At 32.8% G+C, this 26742-nt stretch overlaps 2 protein-coding genes across 2 annotated transcripts in view; both read right to left on the bottom strand.

Moving 5' to 3' along the window:
* Nucleotides 1–5021: 5021 nt before the first annotated feature.
* LOC137919986 (uncharacterized) overlaps nt 5022–26742 on the bottom strand; it is a 104716-nt gene continuing 82995 nt past the window's right edge. Inside the window, exons 5-9 of the mRNA XM_068763220.1 lie at nt 25449–25654; nt 16644–16671; nt 15309–15393; nt 6714–6890; nt 5022–5394 (exon numbers count right to left, since the gene is read on the bottom strand). Coding sequence (XP_068619321.1) covers nt 5183–5394; nt 6714–6890; nt 15309–15393; nt 16644–16671; nt 25449–25654 — 708 coding nt within the window. The 3' untranslated portion in view covers nt 5022–5182. The remainder of the gene's footprint in view (nt 5395–6713; nt 6891–15308; nt 15394–16643; nt 16672–25448; nt 25655–26742) is intronic.
* LOC137919984 (uncharacterized) overlaps nt 9435–26742 on the bottom strand; it is a 154071-nt gene continuing 136763 nt past the window's right edge. Inside the window, exon 9 of the transcript XR_011106748.1 lies at nt 9435–9445. The gene's annotated coding sequence lies outside the window, so the exon portion shown is untranslated. The remainder of the gene's footprint in view (nt 9446–26742) is intronic.

Raw genomic sequence — 26742 nt, 5'->3', positions numbered from 1 at the left:
TTTCTTTTTTAAATTGCTCCATGTAAGAACTAACTACGTTAATATACTTATGTGTGATCTTATAAAGTCATCATTGATATATGATATGGCAGGAAGCGAGCTACAGTTTGCTCAGAACAGATGGTCGCTGGAGCTTTATGGTTCTGGAGTGGAGATATTGCAGCGTGGGACGTCCACAAGATGGACAGTCGACAGTGTTTAGTTCATCAGCAGACGTTTTCAGCCGGTCCTTATGGAAATCTATGGGGAGGACCTACGTCCAATAGTGGACGTTACCTGAAATGATGATGATCTTTATTGTTTTAATAATGGTGTTTTCTCTGTTGTTGAAGTCTTCAATCCATAGAGCAGATTGTTACTGACAATGTTTTGTATGCCTAAATGCCCTTTTATTCTGTCATATACTAAGTTCTCTATATCGTACTGTTAGTTTTTGTTTAAAGCGTCCTCATTATATTTATTTTGAAAGTTCTAAGGAACTATACTGCTACGTCGATATCACTGAGTATTGACAGATGGCGCTTATTTTAATTAACGAAGGAGATAAAGTTATATTTTATTATTATTATATGATGAATAAATTTAAATTATTTGTTCTAGTTTCTTCAGCTCTTCAAATAAAAGTTATTTGAATTAAGTTTTTCTAAAATATTGTTTTGTAATTTTTTAAATAAACATAAGTGAAATTTACAGGATAGATAATATTTTCTTTACAGCATTACATTCACTTCACTTTTTCGATCAAAAATTATGAAAAAATAATTTAACTTCAAATTAACATATACTTTACAGTTGGTTCAGGATAGAAAATTAATATATAGTTACCTAAAATTTTTTTTACCCGTTCGGCAAAGCATTTGTCAGATTGCCCTAGACTACTGCTTTGACAATTGACGTTCAGATTTATAAAGAAGTTTAACAGCAGCACAGTCAGTATTTATTTATTTATTTGGCTGCTTATTGGAATTTAAATTGCTTCCAAAAATTAACTATGTATAATAATTTAACTTAACACACTTTTTATAAAACTGTGTGACCTTAGCTTATTGATATTTATAAAGGTGTAAAACATTAGCGTTAACTGTTAACTCGACAAAACCGATGTAGAACGCCTGGGGCTCCAATTCCATATGATATTTATTTTTCTCTTTAATATATGTCGAAGTCGGGAGTATATTACGGAATTTAGAGGGTTGGTTTTCATGACCGTCTTTCAAATAATAACACAATATAACCCAATGGCGTTTATTTTACAAAAGTTACATACAAACATTCATAATTCTGTATTGCGAACGGCACTAGAGCTCGTCCGCCCAATCGACACACTTTTGGCAATCCCGAGTATGCACATCTACAATTCTTATTTGTCGAACACTGAATAGAACACACACTGCATCAGAAACTTGATTTCCACAGCCATCAACTGTATCCTTTTAGTTAGGCAGTAATTTGCAGATAGTAACCTACTGACAATCAAAATAAAACAGCAAAATAAACTAATTTTATGTCGTACTTTGGCAGAGAATTTCCTAAAAGATATAATGTGTTATAATTTTTTTATTGTATACATTGCCGATTGAAATTATAACTTTGTCTATTGTAGATTGAATTTATAAAAAAATTGTTGGATTTACATTGAAACTGAATTTTATAATCTGGTTATTAAAAATTACACCTTAAAAGCTATTTATTATCGCAGTGTGTGCTTCATATTTTGCTAATTGAATAATCTATGAAACATATTTAAATCACTGGCATTGTTTATTCGAAATTTAAAAAAAAATTAGCCATTTTGAAATTCCTGTCAAGCGGTTATTATTTCACACAATACTGGTATTTACTTTGAACACTATATTTAAATATGATTTATTTAGAAAAAACACCAGTGATATCAAAACAAATGCTCACACAGCTATATAATAGGCTCCTAGGTATGAAAAATTTAGTTATGCTTTTAACTAAAATTTATTTTCATCAATTTAAAAAATTTTAAAATGCAAGAATACTGTTACGAAAATCATTCTAATAAATAGCATAATTAAATTATAATTTAATTAGTTTGTTATATGCGAGAATGTTTTGTATCATATCAGTGCCTATTCAAGGCAATTAAAACTCTATTAGTTCATTTACAGAGCTAGCTACAATCTACGAAATATTAAAAAGTTAAAAAAAAAACATATCCCTAGAATTTCATACAGGGAAGAAGCTGTGCGAACAATCGAAATTTAAATAATAAGATCCTCAATCACTTTTTTAGAGTATGAAGGAACACATTGGGAATTTTATGTAAAAATAAATATGCAAGCGTTCCATACAAAAATATGTAACTATATTAAATATCGACGAATCCAGCGTCAAACCACTATTGTTGCCTAACATTACTTTGGAATGTCATCAACGGTACAAATTCATACAAGACATAAAAAAATTACATCAATTTTGTGCATGTGACTAGATAAGAACCTTTCATTTTACAAGTTAATTTATTAAAAAAAAAAACAACTTTCGACTTGTATTCCCACGAATAAAGATTTTGCTTTAAATAAAAGACCCTGTTGTCACTTGGCAGATTTGCAATATCAGCATTGAAAGTCACATTAAAATAAACATACACTAATTATATTTTCCAAAATAAAAATAATATTTCTCATAACATTTTTCACTAGACGCAACCCATACAAAACGCACCGACATCTGCAAATACCGTTCGCTAATGGTCACCTTACATCCTCTAATTATTTAATTTAGTCGTGACACACACAATTAATTAACTACAACATCTACTGCTATAATGCAAGATTCTTCTAAACCGTATCTTAGTCAATAGTTTTTTGGCGGTAAAACTATGTTACATAATCTAAGCTGAGGTTGTATTTTGTCTGTAATCCCTACGTTTCGAAGTTCGACTTTAAATGTATGGTTTTATTAAAAAAAAATCTTCAAGCCAAGATAAATTAAATATAAACATCGTAACAAATATTATATTAAATTAGTGCGACCAAGCTAAATAAATTTTGACTTTGACATTGTTGCGCGCGGGTTTGTTGTGCCACAGAATAAAAATTGTAATGCTATAAGCGAAATAGAGTATATTTAACTTTAGAGCCGTTAAATTATTTGAACTGTATTTTATTAAATTTAAATTTTGTGTACCGTATTAAATTAAATTTCTTGTTTTATAATAAAAGTAATTTTTTCTCCTTTTAAACACGTGTATTAAAGTTTATTATGATTGTGATAGGAATGAATCTTGCATTATAACATATCAGCGGGACCAGGGACTATGATCGCTTTAACCTTGCCTAGGTACCACACAAACAGGTATCAGGTAATATAATTTTAGGCAGTCTTTGGGTAGGTCGGAAGATTTTATAGCGATTACATATACACATATTTATATATTAAATAATTGTACTAATGTACGCCAACCACACCTAATTATGCCGACCGATTCTAAATCGAAACGCACGATAATTGGACGAGATGGGGTCTTTTAAAAATGTCTAGGCGGTAAACAATATGCGGATTATTATTCCAAAAGAAAATTTTGCATGATTTATTGTAATATATGAATAGAAACATGTTACCTTCCTTACTTATCAAAAACAATACATGTTAAATTATTTAGGAGAATATAAACTTATTGTTGATTATAATTTAAAACTGTCAATGTAGTTTAATATTAAAAATAAATTTCATTATACATATTATTACAAATAAGTTATTAAACTTTAAATATAATTTGAAACAAAATTGTTTATTAAAATAAATTATTTCATGAAATTTGCAGATGGATATTAATGAAATTTATCCGATGATATTTTTAAAAGACCGCCATTCTTTGAGGTGTTTTAATTTCTACCGACCACGTTACTCTACACGCTAACACCAATACTTACGTCTAAAATACGAATTCACAATTTTTAATTGGGTAAATATAATTATTTAAATATCCTCTGTAATTGGTGTCATTAGGGATAAGCGTCTCTTACTCTACGTAATAAAAAAATAAAAGTATCGTTCCATTGACTTGTGGCGTACCCGGTGTTTGTGCGATTTTTTTTACTTCAACGTGCACAGCATGAAAACTTCGATGAATAACAATAAACATTACCCTGGTGTCGTGGCACGTAAAACATTCTAAAAGTCTGGTAAAATGTTTATTTTGAAAATAAATGGCCATACACGCGAGCAATGTTCATGAAAAATGGTAGAGTCAGTGTACATTCGAAAAGCATTAATCGTGTGTATGGCCATCATCAAGTTAATATTATTTAATAAAGTATAATGCTTTTTATAATTCAACGTTCGTAAAACAAAAATACATCCAAGGATATAAAGGTATACAGAGTAAGTGTGGAAGATTAGATCTTTAATATATATTTGTTCAGAGGATTTGGAACATTGGCTACTTAGCGGTAGGTCGTAATGACTCTAGACTCATGGCTACACACATCGTTTTCTATGACGAACACAGTACGACTACGGTGCATGCAACTATCTAACTGAATCCGTCGTTCGATCCGCTCGCGGTGCGGACTGGAAGATACGAATCGATCTCTCTAGGCTCCTTGTAAAATTTCAAGTTTACAAAATTCATAAGATGTAAAGATTTACACGCTTCCTTTGATTATGAGTTTTTGGCACATGATTTAAATAGATTAAAGTGTGACCAGCACTTTTGCACTCTTTATTTTGAGCAATTCATTTACCATTTGTTTATAGAAAGAAGGAGGAATTCTTGTAGTTGTATACTATAATCATAGTATTAACTAAATAATATTGTCACATTAAAATTTTGATTTTCTGTAGTCTTTTAAGGTACAGTACCTTCCAATTCGATCTTAGAATATATATTACTTAATTCTCACAATTTTCAATAATTTTTATAAAACAATATTTATTTAGAAACAATACACGAATTCTTCCTCATTTATAATTCGTTCTTTAAATAAGTTCAACTTTGCTAACCGAAACGAACGTTATATTATTGAATGGATTGATATCCACTTCAAATATAGATAGCGGATTCATTTCTCTCGTTCTGATTAGTTCTTGATTGACGCTAGAGACTTTAAAATACATTTAGTTCTTTTAAATAGTATATTTAATTCTTTCAGTCATTTCTTACATCTCTACCATCATTCAAGCCGCTCCTATTGTTTAGTATCGAAGTAGTTTACATCATAAAGTCCCCGCAATCGACGCCGAAGTCCCAATCGTCAGAGGTTGTGGCTGTGTCGTCGTACTCTGCCAGGGCCTGCTCGTAGGCGGAAGCCTCGTATGCGGTGACACCGTCCAGCATGGAGCAAGCTTGAGAAACGTTGGTGTGATGCATTATCGGCATGGCGTGAAGGGCGAAGTCGTCACCCTCCTGTGACCACATCAGACCTGGAATCATAGAGACATATGACCTTACAGCCGATGTTTGGAACTTAATAAATAACATTTACAAATTTTTTGGACTTATTTTTTAGATATGCTACTAATTAGATCTCCGATTTGACAAGCAAGCGTAGCGTAACAACAACTCATAAGAAGGAGAGACAACCATGTTAAAGTCGTCGAAAGTCGGTTGATGCAAACCGTTTCGAATCCCTCCTATTGTACATTTTCGGGGAGATCTATGTCCAGCTATCTTCATTCATCTCATCTCACGGGTAAAATAATGAAGACATATATTAAGGACCTTTATGAAAAGGTTCAGAAAGAAGTATTATCATACAAAAAAAGTTGATAAACATAGGCTCTTAAAAAATCCCATTACAATATAATACAGGCTGCTGATAGAAGACCTCCGACTGAGATTGTGGATTATTTAAACCCTCGCAGCTTCTAAGCTCAAGTTAATTCTAGCTTTTATTACATTGGACTGTTCGTTCCTTTTCTTTTTATATGGTTGCATCCTCCTCATGATGGACAAAATGATCACTCTGAATGATTCAAAGTAGAACAACAACGTTCACAACATTTAGTGACGTTCTGATATGTCAAAATTTTAATTTTTGACTGTCTGTCTGTCTCTCTTGTTTGTTGCGGCCAATCTCTGAAATGGCTGGACTGATTTTGACGGGACTTATACTGGCAGATAGCTAATGTAATACGGATTAACTAAGGCTACTTTTATTTTAGAAAAATTCTTGAACGAAATAAAAACATATTATTTTTTTGTTAAATTCCGGACGGAAGTCACGTGCAAAACTAGTACAATTATAAAGCAAGTGATGTGGAAGTACATTGATTCTGTAAACCAGTTTACTAACTATGCAATAAGCTATAGTTATATTAATAACTAACAGGTTATTATGGCACCTAACAACATCAAGTAATATTTAAACTTGTTAAATTTTAATAAAATCTTTCAGACCTCGATGCAGAGTTAGAGAAAACTTACTTCGACGAAAGTCTTTGTTTATTAAATGAAGCCCTTCTTCTTTTCACGCCGGTATACTTCTGCCGCCGGAAGCTCTTCGAACCGAAGAAATAAAAGGATATTACTTACGACCATTCCAGATGCCATTGGGCTGCGTCGCCCAGCCCCAACCTTGACCCCAGGCGAGTTCGTGGTCTAGCTGTCCCGCCAACGCTACAAACGGAAGAAGTGGAATGCTATCAGACACCCACGGTTACCCTACCTAACCTATCCCTTTCCGCCAGTCCAGGTGCCTGCTAGCGCTATAACTGAAGAAGTGTATACAAGCAGTACTCACGTCCGCTCCAAACGCCGTTGGGTAATGTCACCCAGCCCCAGCCCTGGCCCCACGCCAGCTCGTGGTCGAGTTGCCCAGCTAGTGGCACCTGTCTCTTGATGACTGCCACCAGACCACGGCCGTCTAGCGCGCTCAGAGCACTGCGGGTGCTTCTTGTGTACATCTCTGAAGATGTCGCTGTAATAGAAAAAGTTGAATAGTTGGTCAAATTTTCCTACAAATGCATTAAACTTATAGCGAATGAACTGTAAATTTACCCTTAAAGCTTTTACACATATTTTCAATTTGATTTCTGATTGTTTCGAACATAAGGAAATCGTAATCCTATATAAGTTTAAAACAAAAATTTCTAATTTTTTATAAATAAAATTATTTAAGGTAAGTATATGCAAAGGCTTTTTAAAGTAAATCTACGGAACATGTGGATTAAGTGCTTTTATCTGCCATAAAACTTTTTTTTTTTATTTAAAAAATCCTGAAGTATAAACCAAATTTAAATAACCGTTGTCAACGCATTGACTTTTTACTCGAATGTATTTTGTGCGAGATTTTCTTCAATGTTTCTTCATTTGAAAAATTTATTGTTGAATTATTAATTGTTTCTGAATAATACGATTTATTTATATAGAACCTATATAAATATAGGTTAGATATTAGTTTATTTAAAAGTTCTAAAATAAGTTTCTATTTAAATGCAGACCGCTTCCTTCCGGTCACTTTGGAAATATATGAGGAAGGCATTTCCAGCAGCGGACGTGCCACGGGTGATATGATGATGGTGATAATGACTGCTATGATATAACAGAACATCTAAATAGCGTAGTTATTTCGCTACTACGGCATTAAAGATAATAGATTTTAAGGTTGGTTGTGATGCTTTGTTTAAAAAATTAGTCTAAAACTTATTATTCTGCTTAAATCATTTCGGCCCGAAAGTGATAAATTTTCAGCGTTGAAAAAATCCTTTCATATAGAATCAACGCGAGACACCGAGTTACATAAAGCTATTGAGTTTCGGGAACACGGCTTCCCCATTATGAGTTCGGAAACTCCGACGAAGTTTCGTGTTGACAACGCTCCTTTTTTTCACCGAACCCGAAGCCTTTCAAAAGTCCGTTTATTGAAAATTAACTAATTGGATATTTAAAAAAAATGGTTTTGATATATTGAAGAAAAAAATCGCTTGACACTTCTTAATTCTTAATAAGTCAACTAGATTTTAAATTAAAAAATATTTTTATTTACGTTAATCGTGAATATTAATTTTAACTATTAAATATGAGAATTCCTTAAAAAATTAATATCGATGAAATGTTTTAGAAAAGTTAGATACGAATTGCAAATATTTAAATGCTATCTATAGGTTAGAGTAAAAAACACGTCATGAGTGTACAAGTGTTTCGAATGAAATATAACGACAATCTTTAACGTTAAAATAAATTAATATTGTATTAGAAAGTAAAATATGTATTTGAAAATTAAGTCTTTTAATTTTTAAATTATTATTGAAATGACTCTCTATATTCTGATGACTATACAAGTCGCGATCATATTACCTCTATATCACAGTAATTGAAAAAGAAAATTAATAAAATATTAAAACAAACACTAACATGATTATTAAGTCAACTATTGAACAATATACGAGTTTTTAGACGCAAAATTATATGTTGTACCGCATAAAATATAAACTCAATACTTCAAATAGTTTTCAATTAAGATTATAATAACTAAATATACAGGTTTGGTTACAGGCGTTTAAGTTTTAAAAAGGTGAAAGCATAAGTCATATGCTGTCAATTAATGTATGTACTATACATTAATTGACAGCATATGACTTATATTTATCTATATTTTTATATTTATCTAAAAATGAAAAAACCGTTCCCAAAAATCAGATTCCTACATATTAAAAATATGTTTTAATATCTATCTCTGTAGACGTTGTTGTGCCAGAAGTTATTGGCCAGTCGCATACTGATAAAAAAATTAAAGTAGCTTTTGTAATATTTCAGAGCGATCACTTAACTTTAAAGCATTTTCTGACTTACTGTACTTTTTCACCTATAACTATAAAACTAAAAAGGCCTATTTGTCCCTTTCAAGCCTTTACACATATAACCAATCACTTTGCAGATAACGTTATATGAATATGTTATAAAGCTAAACCTGATCAATTCCTTGGTCTTCCACATCTAGCTATGATACAGAAACATGGAACTTGCAGCAGTCTGATCATGATCGTGTTGATATTTTCGAGATATGGCGCTAGAGGAAGATGCAGCGAATTTCATGTACTGTATTTCACAGCAAAGAGTCCATTCTGCACAATCTAAAAATCAACTATGCTTTCTTATAAACTGCCTGTGCCGAAAAATGGAATTTCTTGTATATAACAAGAAAGGACGACCAAAACGTCAAACGATTATTAATGACTATAAAAGTCGAGATTAGACTAAATTCGCTAAACATTTGACATCTTAATGCTGTGCTCCATGCACAAGCTGGAAGATTGAAGACACTGGTGGAGCAGTATAATAACGACTAATTTCGTTTGCAGAGGCACACTCAATAATAACAATGCAAAAAGAAGGAGATATATTTTGAAATATATACGATATAATTTATTACTGCTTGTTGTAAATATTATAAAGTGATATGTTAAAATTTAAGTAAATATATATTAAAAATTTGACTTTGATTTTTAATATGGAAAACGTAGGTCGAATCATCGAAACAAAAATTTCTTTAATTGCCTCCGACCATACATGATGTTCGGAGGCAATTAAAGAAAGTTACTCTAAAGGTAATGGCAGATAGTTCGTTTAATTAAAAAAAAATATTGTAGCTAAAGACGAAGAGAGAGATCCACCTATATGTCGACTGAAATTTGATAAGAATATACCTTTTGTCGACAGAGGTCAGCTAGGAAGGAATTTTACGAAATTACATCCGCAAAGGGGTGAGAAGTGTGTGCTCATTGTGTCCGCGAAACGGGCGAGGGACAGCTGACAGTAATAACATATATACATATATAACTTAAAAGTTTGCATGTATATTAAGGCTGCTTATATGACATTTCCGATTTTTTTTTCTGTAATTATTTGTAAAAAATACATATCAAAATGTTGTTTAAGTTTTATAAGTGATGAATACGTAAATACTTTTAAAAACTGTTATGATTGTGTTAGAATGTACAGCTTAGTGTGGTCTAATTAGCATAAACACAATTGCAAGTGAAGGTTTCTGTGGATACATTATACTAATCAGAAAGATGTTCCTTCTTCTTCTTCCTTATTAATTAACGTCGAAAGTTCGCTACTCAGGGTTATCATTTAAATCGTGTAATTAAAACTAAGTAGATATCTCTGGAACGTAGATTTGAGTTAATTTATAACGATCCAACAAAGCTCGAGTTGGTTGAACATAGACTGGATGTAATGAACGACGGAATGGACACCGTATCTTAGTTAAGATAAGGGAACCTCTTTCGTTGTCTCTTCATTCGTCCCATAGTCTTCTCAACAATTGACGTAGTGACATTCGAAATCCGCCTTACAACACGTACGATTTTAATATAATGACACAAAGTAAAAACTAAAAATATGTCAAATATCATAAATTAGTATAAATTAAGCAAACAAATGAGTAAATTATATTATAATTGGGAAACAAGGCGGAGAAAGTGAGGCGATGAATGAACGGTAATTAGTATGGAAAAGAATGATAAAATGGAAGAAGAGGAAAGATAGATCATGCGAAGAATGACAGAAGAGTACGGAAATAAAAGAAAAAGGAAGTGAAAAAACGATAAAAGATTAAAAAACCCTTTCCGAAATAAGATAGGGGTACGTCAAGTTTCCAATTGCGGGGGCCATACAAATATATTATTAACAAAAACATTATCACCTGATGAAAACTAGTGAAATATATATTGCTGTCTCTGTTTTAAAAACAAATATTCTGCATAATTACTTTCGTGAATATCCTTAACCAATTAAAATCACCTTAAAATCTTTTATTTTATAATAGGATTTATTTACGACAGAGGCATGTTACCTTATTGGGGTCGACGGTAGACAAAGACATACAGGGCGTTTCCAATAGCTCATATGTTAGAAGGCTGCGAAAGAGGTCTATACCTAGATTTGAACGTCTTACGGCTGAGTGTATAGTAACACCGTACACAGTTACTCAAAATGTTACTTACTTCAACAAGCCCAGACAAACAACAAAGGTGTAACTAGCTAACTTAATTTCTATTGCTAACCTTATATATATCTCGATTACGTATTGTTATAGTTATTCTTTTATGAAAAAATTCTTATAAAGAGTCCCGGATAATAATATAAATTTTAATACTTTCCTTTACTTTATATACTATTTCTTAAGCTACAAATAGTTTTAAGGCTTTAGAAGTTCTTATCAAAAGAAAGAATAATGAAAGCTTTTACAGCCTTGGCCCTAATTCCTGAATTTTATGAACGCGCTTACAAAATGTATCAACATTAATACTTTATGGTATCATAAATTAAAATGTCTAATGAATAAGGGAAAGGGATGACAATAGCGGTCTGGCCTTTGAGTTGTATTATTTTTTAACCAGCGACTGAGGGCCTTTCACCTAATCTGAGTATATTGTGTGATTTTCTAAGATATTTCTATTAAATTGCGTTCTTCTTGCATTCTTCTTATGACATAGAGGAGTAGTCACAGTAAATGATCTATGCGAATAATAATACGAGTAAATAATTTGTTAATAACAGCGCGGGTAGCAATCGAGATGACAATGTAATATCTAACTTATAATATTTATATTGCAATCGATGGCTATTGGGATCGAAAGGTTCTCGAGTGGCGACCAAGATCTGGTAGATGCGACGTTGGTAGGATCCTACTAAGTTGATCGACTACTTAGTTATGTTTGCAGGAAGTTGATAGTAGCTGACAGCGCAGGACCGGTCAGCCTGGCGATCTTTAAGGGTGGCCTATGCTTTGCAGTGTGTGTCCATCGACTGAAAAGAAGAAAACCAAGGAGGAGAAGAAGGCGAAGGAGGAGAGGAAGAAGGAGAATAAGGCGGAGAAGAAGAAGGAAAAGAAGACTATTTATATTTACGCCTTTCAATTTGTGTCATGAGCTATGTTAGTAACAGCATTGTTTTTTATACCAAAAGATGAGACTACAGAAGTTACATATAATATTAATTAAGGGTATAAAATTTCGTATTTCTGTAATATATGACATTCTATCTTTGATCTACATTTGTACCTATTAATGTTATAGAAAATTCATTTGTCTGTGTGCGTGTGCGGGTTGTGTGTGGGGTCGTGTTGCTGCGAGCGCTTGCGTGTGTCTCTGTGATATTTTCTTTTAGTGTTGGATGTTGTCAGCATTCCCAACTTTTACAACTTATTTGAACTTAGATCCACGAGCTTATAAATTACATATGTGTCTGTACGTATTAATGTTCCATTAGCTGCCACTTGTAAATTGTTCACTAACGTATAAAGGCTGAATAGTCATATTGTTGTTGAAGATTTATATTCAAGTCATGTGACAGTTCAGTATGATAGATTGAGAAACTCATTTATTTCTTTATATAATCTGAGATTAATATGGGTAAATATGATTATTTAGTTACACACATATTATTTTTAGCAATTTAAAGTAAATACATGATTTTTACTGTATTGACCCTACACATTATACAAAGCCAAAATGATATTATTCTGATTATTAATTCCAAACAAATTATTCCTGAAGTGATTGCGTATTTATGTATATAGTGAAATATTAAAAATTTCTAGCACTTTCTAGAGACGATGTAAGCGCTTTAGCCTCTACCGTCGCTTTACAGAATTTACTGAATAAAAATCGAACAGGAATTTGCAACTTTTTAAAGTGAAATAGGTGAACTTTGGCGTGAAGGGTGAAAACGAATTTAAATGCAAAACGATTTGTTACACTGCCTTTCAGCTTAAAGCATCGGAGAAATATTTTGTATTTTATTTTAACCAATCGACATGCCTCAATATTTCGAATAAAATATTTACAATTGTATGTTCGAAATTAAAAATAAAATGTTCTTTTCGAAAGATAACTTTACGTACAACTACTAAGATTTGCGTTTGCACAGACTATTTATTATAAAAATAACAATTATCAGTTTATTACTTTATTAAATTTATAATAAGATATTTTTACACAGGTCGATTGGTTATAGTTTCATTCAACGTCATATATAAAGTGATCACAATTAAATATGTTACTAATGAATATTCAGTTATTCTATTGGAATGCCAGAGGCGTAAAATTTTTGGCAGTACAAGGTCTACAGGGACTAATAGAAAAAAATAAGTGTTTCGTATTTTGAAAACGCTTTTTCGTATTCTATTATCATTAAGTTATTTATTATTTTTGTGGCGATAGGTTTTTGGAAACTGCACTGTAGACAACAAACTTAACATTCACATCTTTAAAGCATTTACAGCTTTAACTAATCTTCCTGTATTTAGAACAGTGATTCCCAAAGTAGTCTTTATCGACCCCTAGGGGTTTATGACTACCAGCAAGGGGTCTATGTCAGGGAAAAAAAATTTAGGGGTCCATGAAATAAAAATGGGGGTCCATAGACTGGACATCATTAGCCGAGGAGATTTAAGATTACCCCTTACAAACTTGACGCCAAATGTTGATAATTTATTATTAAAGCATCAGGTTCATCCTTCTCACTAAAAATATTGACTTATTGCTTATGTTATTTTATTTATACTTTATTTTATGTTTATTTAATGTTACGTATATTTACAAAACAGATACAAAATTTTATTTTGAGTAGTTTTAATTTAAATTAAATTAATAAATGTATAAATTAACATGTGTTTTTACTTTAAGTTTTTAACACTAAACTTCACTACAGTTAGAAATTTACAGGAAATCAATATCAGGTAAGTAGGGGGTCTACCCAACACGGAAAAACATGGCAAGGGGTTTGTAAAGAAGTTTGGGGAACTCTGATTTAGACTATAGTAAAATCGAGTCGAAGTGCTAGAGAGCAGGTCATGAAGCACACGTAGCGGACGACCTCCGGGGGCTTAAGGCTTTGGGATGGAGAACATGGAAAGCGCAGTGAAGGACACGAAGTGGACGGACCGTAGTTATGGGCCGCACTCGACCGGTCTTATTGAAAATCTACGTGGAGGCCTATGTTCACCAGTCGACGTCCTTGGGCTGAAATGATAATTATGATGATAAGAATTAAAGGGAGACAGCTCAGTTTGTACTGGCCCGGATGAAAGTTCCGATCAGTGCTGTTTTCAGCCTCTCCTAGCTTCCTAAGTTGTTACGTAACAAGTGTATAGCATAGGTCTACCGTGCAAAAAAGTAATATAAAATTATCAACAATTTTCATGTTTCTAATATTCCTAATAAGCCAACGTATTTGCCAATTCGCTTAAGCTGGAATACTTTATTCATTTCGCTAATGCACTATCCTAACGTTTCAAATATCTTTATGCCTTTACTTTCTAGAATTTATGAACACAGGTGAACCTAGAATTAATAATGTTTTAGCATATTTCTCTGTCCAAATCGTTTAGGCTTTAAAATATTATGGATTCTTCAGTTACATCCATGTGGATAAAAATAATAGAAAAACAGTTACTAACTTGATTAGAATCATATGTTTTTTTTAAATAAACACATTACCGTCATGTCATGTGTATACGTTTTTTACTAATATACTAATATACAAAGTAAATAGGCGTAAAAGCTTTATATGAGTGAATGTATGGTATTTGGTACACCTCATTCAAAACTCAATAGTTTTAAAAGTAACAAATAGGGTAATAATAACAAAGTAAGAAACAGCTTTTACAAAATTCGGATTTTTGCGTATAACAATTAATTAATCTTTACTGTCTGTATCTGCAGATTTTGTTCTGCAAGTTATTGGTCTGTTGCATTTAAATACCAAAAAAAAAAAGATTACATTCTTCAAAAATGACAAATCAGGTATTGTGAATTTATCACAACTCTATTGCTTTTACACAACTATATTTCATATAGACATATATTTTTAAATTTAGATGTCATTTCGTGTTTTTGGATCTTAGTCGACCATTGTTCAATGCCATTCTGAATTAAAGGTTTTATAGCGGTGGGAAAATATGCAAATCGGTACATATATATGTAAATATATCGACTTGTTTATATATATGTATATAGATATGTCTATATCGATTTTTTTCGCATTTATTTGTTAAGGTAGTATAATCTTTTATCAATTAAATCATTTCATCAATTTACCGTTTTGTTTAATTTCCCATCGAAGGACGAGCGACGATTAACTTCGCCCGGTATCGATTCTCCATTATTCGAAGCGTAGACTCGATTATTCTCGTTCCGAGACACTTATTTTATAAATTGTTATTCGATTTCTTATTAATTTGATTGAATATCGATTGTCTGGACGAAAAGTTGCAATCATTCATATCTTTGTAATTATTTTATTTTATCGTTATGTAATAATAAAATTTACGATAGCTTGATGTAAATATAGCTGTCTAAAATAGATATATTTGTTATATACTTACGTCTCACTCTAACTGTAGGTTTCTTGAAGGCAGTGCGTAGGTAGGGCATGGACATCACTAGCTCGATATGTGGCGGCGGTGGCAGCTGCGGGGAAATATAATAATGATGCAATAAACAACTAAGAACAAAAACTAGAAAGAAGTAAAGTACAAACTGTCTAGACTTTGATTAAAAATTTTCGTATATACCGTTAACAATGGCGTCTAAACTAGCCCTGTGTCTTAGATGCCAGTTCGTTTCATAATGCTATTGTCACTAAGGACACTGATGACTATACCCTGGAAATTTCTTTGTTAGCAGTGATAACCCTATGTAATCAACCCACAAAGTGTGAGTTGTATAGGATTGCACCCCGGCTGTCGAACCCAATTTAATTCAATTATTATTCACAGTGGTTTTAAAAGTGTTAAAACAGTTTATTATCTTTACAATTTCCTTAGTGATGTACTACGTATGAAATGTTATCGATACGTTCATTGGCTCTTAATAAATGTCATTACGAGCGGTCCCTTACAAATTTTGATCATGCGATAGTGTTTATTAGGGTTCGCCCTTCTGGACCCTTTATAGTTGGACCCTCGATGAAACAGCCATCATACGCGCAGTAATTTGCTACCCCTGATGTTCCTTAAGTAGTTTGAGGTTATTGCTATACCCCGGGGATATAGCTTTGTGATCGTCCCTTATGATTTGACGTCACAAGATTTAGAGGAACAATAAATAAGCACTATGAATTTAAGCATTATCTCTTTTGGAAAAGATTGTGTAGGTATTTATATCTAGTTTTGACTTATTGTCAGTTACTTCTTTTGTTTCTGTTGATGTAGATGCTGCTAGTTTAGGAGATTTTTACATCTTCATCGGAATTGCGTTCGCGGAAAGAAACCGTTCGCGAAATTAACAAAAAAAAATTACCGTTGGAGACTGTACTCGTGTGAGTGTAGAGTGTAGTGATTGTGTCAGATACTTGATATCAATGTGGAAGAAAGGAAATCTAAAAACTAAGCGTATATATTGGAAGGAGAATTGTTATTAATCCACCGGCAACACATTTCATGCAAAGAGAAAATAATGTGACAGAAACTACCATAAAAATAGAAACTACCAAATTACCAGAAACTACCAAAAATACCAGTGTAATGGCTTCGTTGAACTTTAACTAAAGCTACTAGTGTTCTAAACATGTGTCGATTTAAAAACAGGCCATAACGAACACTGTGGTGTTTTTCATTTATTATTAATTTCCCAAATACTCTAAAATCTTTGTAAAATAATTAATTAACATTTACAACTATTTAAATATACTATATGCATGCATAATAAGACAAACTTACCGTTTTAGATATCGCAGCCACCCACTCCCTTAGTAAGCATTGGAAAAACAATAAATAATTAAGTATGTTAAACAGAGCTAGATGTATATTGAAGTCGGGCCTTTGAGAAAACTTTTATTCAGTGAGTTTGTATTAAATTACTGGTAATTCTCAAGTGAAGTGCTATAATCCTGTGTCAGCATTGGCGACCTTATGGTATATGTGTTCATTGATGATATCATTATTATTTCAGCCGTAAAACGCCCACAGCTGGACAGAGTCTTCAAGCAGAGATTCCCTATTGGATCGGTTAGAAGCGCCCTCATCTATCGTTTTTAGTGGGCTTTGACGGGATTGCTGGTCCACTTTGTGGGCGGACGTCGTATATTGCGTTTTTCATTCAAATCAAGATCTACGTCCCCCTGTTCTGCTCGCATATACTTACTTACGCTTGTTTACGGTGACAAGCATGGTCAAAAATATAATATTTCAATAGTCAAGTATTTGTTTCTTATAACTGCTAGAGTTAGTTATTATTTTTTACGCTAATAATAATAATTAATAATTTAATTCTGAAACCAGACGACATGGACGATATTGTGGAATATCTGTATAAGAATCCTTGGCAATGATATCGCACGATTATTTTGTTTTTTTTAGGCCATATGTGGCAGAAAGTGTTTATAACGGTAATAGTGCACATAACGGTATTGTTAAACGTTTTTGAAAGATGTGTTGTTGTTGAGAATTTATGCTTATTCTCCACAACTATAACACTAATGTTGAATATATTAATTTTATTTCATTTTTCTTTTTTATTGCAACATTTAAATATGTTTGTTGTCTTATAATAAATCAAGCATTACTTAACTTTATAAATTAAGTATCAATGAAAACTTAAAACATATTAGCGAATCTGCCGACGATTTGACGTTCAAAGACGTTGATTTCATAATTTTAGGTTTTTATTTTGTGTACCAGTAATAATTGATTCATATAAATTGTAAATATTCTTCTCTTTGCTCGTAAATATTGTTGTAAGTTTTTCTAATCCGATCTCAAAAGGTTCATCATTCTGGTCTATGTATTAGAAAATATACGTACGGGGTAACGACGGCATTGACCACTTTAAAAATGTGTTTATAAACATGAAACTATCGCTATCACAAAATTGTAAAGAACAAAGAAAAACACACATACTTTTTACTTCCGACACAAACTGTGTTATAATTAAAACACCTTCTTATTGTCAAACATTTATATCGGTCGAATCCAAAAAATATTATGCGTTTAATGCAAAACCATAAAGAGTTACAATGAAAGTAAATCACACCACATTTTTAAGAATTAGAAACGACGGAAACATAAAAACCGCTATATTATTATCACCATTACAGCAATATGACTTTCGGTGCTGGCCATGGGTCTCTCATCTCTCCAAAACTGCCCAAAGGACCGCTTGGAGGTAAGGATAAAATACTAATATCGTTAAGAAGTAATTAGGTACATCAAGAAGCATACCTAGGTCTGATATCCACGGCACGTTGGCACGGATATGACAGACGACGGAGGAAGCCTTCAGGCAAAAAGAAGTCCATATTCAAATTAAATACTATGTAATGGTCACAAACTTACAGTTTTTATAAAAAATACTAACAATATTTCAAATGAAAAACAAGAAAATTGTGTAGCATCAGTTATTTGTATTTATGTAATACTTTTTATACGTAAAGTTATAGATGTGTATACGCATATAAGTATTCATGTATAAATGTATGTGTGTATAGTAATGTATGTATTTGTATGTATGTGCACTCTAAACTGCCCTCCATCTAAAGGTAGTCTGGTAGACATCGCATCGAGTGATAAGACAGTCTCTTGTACCTCTATTGGAATTGCTTTTTTTTAATTATTGTCTATGGTGTACAAAGAAGTGTAAATAAAGGATTCTTATTTTAAATGCTTGTTTGATTTATTTTATTTCTAAATTAAGATTGACATATAACATATTATATAATTATAAAATTTACTGAGTACCTGCTACTACTGATGTACCGAGTACAATATAGTAAATATGCAGAAACCTGTGTATGAATATTGTAAAGGACTCTGGTATTTTTGGCGCAAAGGACGATTTTTGAGGTAGAAAGGTTCTCGTGTGGCGCCCAAGAGCTGGTAGACAACCTTAGTGAACGAATAATTTACCCAAGGTTGCAGGTGGTCAGGCTCATGCCTTGCAGTGGGCATCGATGGGCTGACATAGAGAATTTGACAGGTTTTTTAATTTAATAAATAATAAAAAAAAATAATTAAAACATGCAATCAGCTTCGACTATAGTTTGTCACGTTGAATATAAATATTTATGAGACGGTCCACGCGCGCCGTCCAGCACAAAGGCACCGAGTCGAGCCGCATAGAGCGTGTAATACGCGCATACAGATCGCGCCGCGCTGCGATCCCTCGGGTTTTATTCAGCTGCCGATTTACAAAGACCAACTTTACATGCGCCCTTGCAAACTTCGTTCCCCGCGTGCATTTATTTTTGAATTTCGCTAAGCGTATATTTCGGCTCTCGCATTCGACGTGACGAGAACATCCAAAGGTTTCAACTAGGTTTAACTTCAATTCGCAACTTAATTAGTACGCTGTTTTGTCGTTGGTATTACTTTGTAAATTGTTTATTTATTTATCTTATTTATTTACACTTTATCAATAAAAATATAATTAAAATATACCTAGAAGGATGTGTGGATTATTACAATAATTATTGTTCACTATCTTTCTTGCATTTTTAAAGAAGTTATTAGCCCATCTCAATTTAATTGAAAAAAATAATTTATGTAATATGTTTAAGAGTGATTATACAGTGAGATTGGAGATAAAGTGTTATTATCTCCTTTAAAGCTTTTACGCCAATAACTAATCAGCCTGTATAGAACTGAAATACCTTGCTTACGAAATTATATTTTTAACTGGCATATCAAAGTAAGAAACCCCACAGCCGCATACGCATTTATTAGCGGGCTAGCGGGCGGTGCACTTTGTTGCACGACTGCCGCTGCATGTGCGGAAGTGGCTAAATATTGGTCCTTTTCTTACTTAGGATGGACTTCCGCAAGGTAACGCCTGATTCTATATAAATATGGCATATCAAAGCTTTTAATTAGTGTATCAAAAACTATTTAGTCTTTGTACTTATTTAGATTTAAAATTAAAATGATTTAAAACAAAACTTTTCTCTTCAGGCACATAAATCCAAAGATAAAGAATTTAAAAAAGTACGATAAGATATCCAATTTACCTCATCGATGAATGAGTTACACGATATTTATTGCCGTCTGGGGACTGCGCGGGAGAAATGACAGATTACCAGCGCTTCCTTATACACCCTGCAACGCCGCGGCACTCAGACCCAATTATTATAAATAATGGTGCGGTCTCGCGTTTCTATGCCAAGGACACGCTATGAGTTATGTACGTAATTTTAAGCTTCTAAGGTTACGCCGTAAGGGATAAGCGTTGGCGGATTTTCATATAATATCTAGACTAGGGTTTTTCATTTTTTTTGAAGTGCTTTCAGACGTCCATCGCTATACTATATAGATTACAAATAGGATCACTTGAAAGCCAGTCCATGGTCTTTATTCTAGAACCTTAACGTTCCAACAGTGATCGTTTTTGCGTGCTATTTGGCTTGACAATTGCTACTTCAACTCTCTAATCTGCTGGACTTCTGCCTTTATTTTTGCTTGAGATGGGCAAGAAAGCAGGAAAGAAATGCGACGCATGAAAGAAGATCAGAACGTGAAGAATGAAAGATTTTGTGAAGGATGTGAGGAAAATAGAAATAATTGGAATTGGCGAAAGAAAAGGAGAAATAGCCATAAAAAATTTAAAAAATATTTACACCCGCATTGTAACGTCCCTGCCCCCCCAAAAAAAAAAACAGAGAACAAGTATAAAAAATCTTCTGAACTATGTCGGTATACTTTCGTTCGTCCTTTTATCCATTCATTCCTTATTCGATCTAGGACAATATTCCGAGCATATCCCTCTCCATGGCATGTCGACGATCCAAGCGACTCTACCAGTTACCGGTTAGAATATAACCAAGAACCTTAATAATTTTGTTAGACACAAAGTTCCATTTGCTCTATTATCCCGTAGAGTTATTAATACGTTTCCAAATAAATATTACGTAAGCCGGTGGTTACCTTGCGTATAGTGTTACAACATCTGACAATCCGTAATGTTTTCTGCTTTGTGATACGTAATCAATATGTTATGGTCCCGTAAAACCAATGCTGTAATAACATTTACCTATTAAAGACATTGTGTTTTTCGAAATTTGGCATTAAAATTGTGATACCTGGCAATTTTTTTTCTGAATATTTTCTTAATCGGTCTTGTTAGTAAACAAGATTTTTTTAATTTTGTAATAGTTGATGTGTTTAATTAAAAGGAGTATTACAAATTATGTTCTTTACATCATTTACATATATTTTTACACATGCTTTTTATTTCTTGCCATATTAATTATGATTGAATTTCTTTCTTTTTTTCGTTCGTTGTAACTAAAATATATTTATATCAATAAATGACCCCTTATGTAATATTCGTTTGAGTTGTAAATCTGAAATACGGTGTGATATAGTGTTTTGAGTAACAAAAGGTTGTGTTGCGAAATATTGGTACGATGAAAAAAACCTACTTTGTACAAAACAAAAACTTAGTAACTTAATGTAGTAGACTATTATATCATGAAAAAGATATTTACAAACAAAACCCTTGCTTAGGACCAGAAAACTTTACTTAACATATCTAAAACACTTTATACATATTTAAATATATTATGTAGCCCAACGGTAGAGGACTGAGATTTGCGATCGTTGGTCCAGGGTACGGTTAAATAATTCACTGTGTGCATTAACTATATGGGATTGCCTCTATTCGTAAAAAAAAGTTTATAGAAGGCGGCAGCGTCCTCGGTGTAACACAACACCACACTGCGATCGCCAAACCGCCTGCCGTGATTGGAGATTATGGTATATACATAGATATCTCTGGGCAGGCTTATGCCTTGCAGTGGGCGTTTATGGCCTGAAACGACGGTGGTTATTAGTATCAAGTACAAACAAACAATTATCGGAGTCTATGCTTGTATGGTAGTCAATGTATGTTTAAATAGGTTCACAACTTTAAGTGGATACGGAATACTCAAGGTACCAGAGTCACTAAATCGACTACAAATACAAAAGAATATTGCTAAGAGTTCCAATGATTCTTTGAAGATATTATGAAGTTTGTTTAAAAGTGCATGATCTTAAAATCACGGAAATTTCTAGGAAACCAGTACTAAAATTTTATGTGTACTCAAGATAATTGTTAACTATATTAGCTACCCTACATATATCTATCTTATATTCTATTATGTACTATTTCGTATATCAATTTCATTCCAAAAATTATTAATTGTATTAATTTGTGGTTAATTTAATCTACTGCAAGTTTTGCAATCAGAAATGAGGGATTCGCAAAAGATCCAAGGTAATCGACGTAGCTTCAGGAACTGCTCATCTGAAGCAGTGCAACCGTCGAACATTGAGTCTGGAAGGTTCCTCGAGTAGTAAACACAGCGCGCCAGTAAACGCGGCATTAGTAGGCCTCCGAATAGGATAGAGCAGCGTAAGACCTGTCATTTTGGTTATCTTTGGGGGAAGTCTATGCTTTACAGTGAGCCTGTAAAGTACAAGAAAGTTTATTATTGTTACTCATTACATATAGAGTATCCTTCCACGTGCGACAGTATAATAATTAAATAAATAAACAAACATTAAGTGAACTGTAACATGTTTTCGACAACAAAGCACCATTTGAACTGTCAATGACACGTTGAAAATAAAAAAAAACGAGCATAAAGCTGAAAAATGATGACGCCGTAGTCTATAAATAGAAAATGTCGAAAAGCCAGCGAATTCGCAAACAAGCGATATCGCTTCATTACAAGGAGAAAGTTTGCAAAAACTACGTCGTTGTACTGATATATAACTCGAAAACAAAATAATGTTACAGTAAAGATAGTGTAGACTATGTAAGGGCGTGGACACACCAGGTACTGTACGCTTTGAATTCCCTTTCGGTGTTAGGAATTTTTTTAAATTTTGTAGTCTGTTAATTTAAATCTGTTGAAAAAAACAAGTTACCTTATGAGTAATTGGTTATATATAGCTGTCAATAAATGTATACGTTATCCAGAAATTAGTAGTTTAAAAGTTTAATGTTAATAAAGTAAAAAATAGCGTAATTATTATTTACTATCTATTCGTGCAGATTTCACTGTTAGAATTTATTATCCCGTCGCGTCATAATAGAGAAAATAAATAAATTTAACAAATTTGAAATAGATCTGAAGTTCTGATAAGTTAAATATTTTTTTGCCGGGACAGCCAGTGTTATATAAAACAGACTAAAACTATGAAAATAACCAGGGATAAGAAATAACAAAGGAGTTTTACATTTTATATCTTTTAATGGACTTGAAAAGCTTGTACCTCGCTGTGAAAACGTAGAGTATATTGTCAATAATCGATTTTAAATGTATTGCTATTTGCAAGTAATTTACATAAACCGTATGCGAATTGTATAGTATCATAAATATTGCAACTGTACTGCACATAAAAGGTTGACAAACACTGCTGTAGTTTCTCAACCTTTTATGTGCCATGTCCCACTAAAGCTTTTCTAAAATTATTACGCCCCCGTTAACTAATATACACATATAAGAAGCTATTTTGTATTAAAAAATGACATAATTTATATTATTAAAGGTTATTATATTCACCTATTTCTCTGCTTAGAAAGCAAGATCTTCTGTCTAGCAACATATTTAAGACGTACTTTCTTTAGGATTTTATGGATTCACCGTGCGGGTACCCAGTCTATCGATTTGAGACATAAGCTTTGAACGCCATACTCTGAGTATGGTTTCCAGAGGATGGGTAGCAGTGTCCTCTGCGTACCATAATACGACGCTGCGATCGCAAAACCGCTTGCTAAGATTTGGGATTATTGTTTATCTTCTCACAGATATCTTTGGAGAAGGTCTATGCTTTGCAGTGGGCGTCTATGGGCTGAAACGGTTATTTGTTCACCTTACATGTGTGGCATGGTTTTGCTATTGAACTATAAGTTCTTTTAATTATGTACTATTAAAATAAATATCGATTTGAATTCTAGAATAATTCGTAGTAAATACGTTTCAATTTTGGACAAAATTTTTGACCATTACAAAACCGGCGTAATAATGAATGAAATAAATCCTTGTCTCTGAGACTTTGTATTATAAAAGAACATTTAACCTCAAGAATAAAAAAAATAATAAAAGTTTAAGTTGAAAATATATTTATTGCGGAAAAATAATAGTAAATATTAAACATGAAAAATGAGTATAAAAGATATTTGCTATTCATTGGCGTACAATTGAATTTTATTAAGATAAATTGATTTCAGTTCTCCAGTAATATTGTTAATAGTGGACAATAAATCGGAATTAAAAAGCCTTTTTCTACTTTATTTTTATACATGTAAAGTGTTTCAATCTCCACAGTGTTAACATATTGTACGTCAAATTTTTGTTAGAAAAAGAATATATTTCTACTTTTTAGTATATTGATGTTCAAATGGGTTAAATAAAATCGTAGAGACAGTAAACCAAAGCAAGTAATATAATTTTTTTAACATCGAAACTTCCGTGTTCTGAGAGTCTATTTTCGTTTCTAAAGGAATAAAAAAAATTATTTCTTATTTAGCTTAAGTCAAGAGAAAAAGGTTTGTTTTGTCGCGTCAGCCAACGCGAAAGTGGGACCTATCGTATTTCAATGAATAAGGAAAAAGGAAATGTAAATTTGCGTCGTAAACTTATACTGCCTTAGCAAGGCGTCGTTTTGAAATCGTAACACGTTATAATCATAACTTATACGTTACGTTGCTACTCTTGATAACGTCACCATTTTTATTACGATAAGGTTTCACTGCTTTGAACTGTAGAAAAGGTACAAAAAAATTACGTATTTTTGATGTTGATGTTTTTGAATGCCTGTTTAGTTTTAACTATATTATAATTTTAAAGAGACATAGCACAACATTAATTCTAATACAACCTATTTATAAAATAATCGACGTGCAATCGACGGTTGTTGCGGCCGGAAGTTTCTCGAGTGGCAACCACGAGGCGTGAGCTGGCCCCTCACTCGGCGAACCTACGATATAGTCAAAGTAGAAGGAAGTCGCTGGATGCGAGCAGAGTAAGATCGATCATATGATGATGAAGATGATAGCACAATGGAAGCCTGTTCGGCGTGCCAACAGTCGCTCAACAAGCCTTGGCAAGAATTATATTCGAGATTTCTCTTCTAGATAAAACCAGAAATGAGAAGATCTCCCGATGAACGAAAGTAACCGATATAGTGGGCAGGTTACATAGCATACAGAACTATTGACCATCGGGGACTTAAACCAGCGTTGAGACCACCGACTGGCAAGCATAATATCGGATGTCCATATAAAAAGTGAACAGACGACTTTATTAAGGTTGCTCCGCTGACTGTAGGTTTTTACAACCGGTTTTATTGGAAATCTGTATAGGAGGCTTATGCCCAGCAGTGGTCGTCCCTTGGCTTAAATAATGATGATGATACTTCAATTTTTTTTTAAATTATATTACTTTAATATTGGACATATAATATTGTAAGCTGTATAGATATAAACTGTTCTCTTTAAATAACAGTTTTTCTTAATTTTTTGTGTGGTAAAAATAAATTACTTACCTCATTTCAGAGTCAGACTTTGCCAGCATCCACACGACGTGACCAGGATCTCTTCTGGAGCCGAGAGCCATTAGTTGCGACAGTTTTGCCCCCGGAGGTAATGCCGGTCGCTTAGGCACCTGACCAGTCCATGTAGATATAGCCAGCATTTCAGGACTCTCTTTCACGAGGTGTTTCTGAGTTGCAAGGCATTTTCCTGACGCGTCCTTGGAAATAAAAAAATGATGAATGTTATTACAAATGTAATGAAAATATAAATGATTTATTCGAGTTATTTAATTGTTGACATTGACGTTTGTAGAAGACAACATGTGTGAGGATAGAATTAATTTTAAGATATATTATGTTTAAGAAAAGGGCTTAGGAATATATATAATTTAAATTTAGTGCAAAAGGTTTGAGATTAATTTAATTATGTACACTCATTCTTATGGAAATAACAAATAAAATGTTAAATTATATAGGTTAAACAGTTTATTTAATCTTTATTTCTATGTCTTAAAATATCACAAATAGATCTTAAATTAATAATATTTTAAAGATACAGATTTTATTTTTATTCGCACATCCGGTAGTGAAGGCATTACGATCGGTGATAAGAATCAACTTTCAAATAACAGAACAGATTACGCTTTTAATTTTATTCCATTGTTCGTTAATTACGTAACAGATAACCAGCTATAAGCTACCAAATTAATAGCAAACGCCTTAATTACATATAACGCAATCAAATAGGCAATAAAAGTGTCCCCCTCCGGTGGAGTGCCCTTGTCTCCAGGCAGACGATCGTTTAGAATATTTTAAAGACAAAGTCGAATAAGCGCTCCATTGACTTATCGATAGCAGATAAGATTTAATCGAGAGGGCAATGAACTTGATTGATGAAGACGTTTAATCTTAAAACACAGCTAGTTAACAGCTAGGGGTCGAGTAAAAGTAATTGTGTTTCATATTTAATTAAATTTTTAAATTGTTATAGTTTACTTAATGCAAAATCTGGACCAATGATACGAGGGCATCGTACAATGTACTTCGAGTATAGTATAATGATGCTTTTCGTATAATTATGAAAAAATCCAGATACTGCAGCGCCAAGGGCATGTTTGCTGACGCCAGGATTTCCGATTACTACGCAATCTTACAATATCGAGCAGATAATGCGTGGAACAGGCTACGTGATCGTAGTAATGGTATTTTAATGTGGTCGCGCGTGATATGTACGAAAGGTGTTTGTACACAAGAGTGTGAATGGCAAATATCCATTACTATTAAAAATTATCTTAAGTAAGTTTTT

Source organism: Battus philenor, unplaced genomic scaffold, assembly GCF_028537555.1.
Source record: "Battus philenor isolate CCGP_79_NKW_IND1 unplaced genomic scaffold, ilBatPhil1.0.hap1 SCAF_17, whole genome shotgun sequence".
NCBI lineage: Eukaryota > Metazoa > Arthropoda > Insecta > Lepidoptera > Papilionidae > Battus > Battus philenor.
Note: the sequence above shows the minus strand (reverse complement) of the source record. Positions and strands in the feature narration are given on the sequence as shown.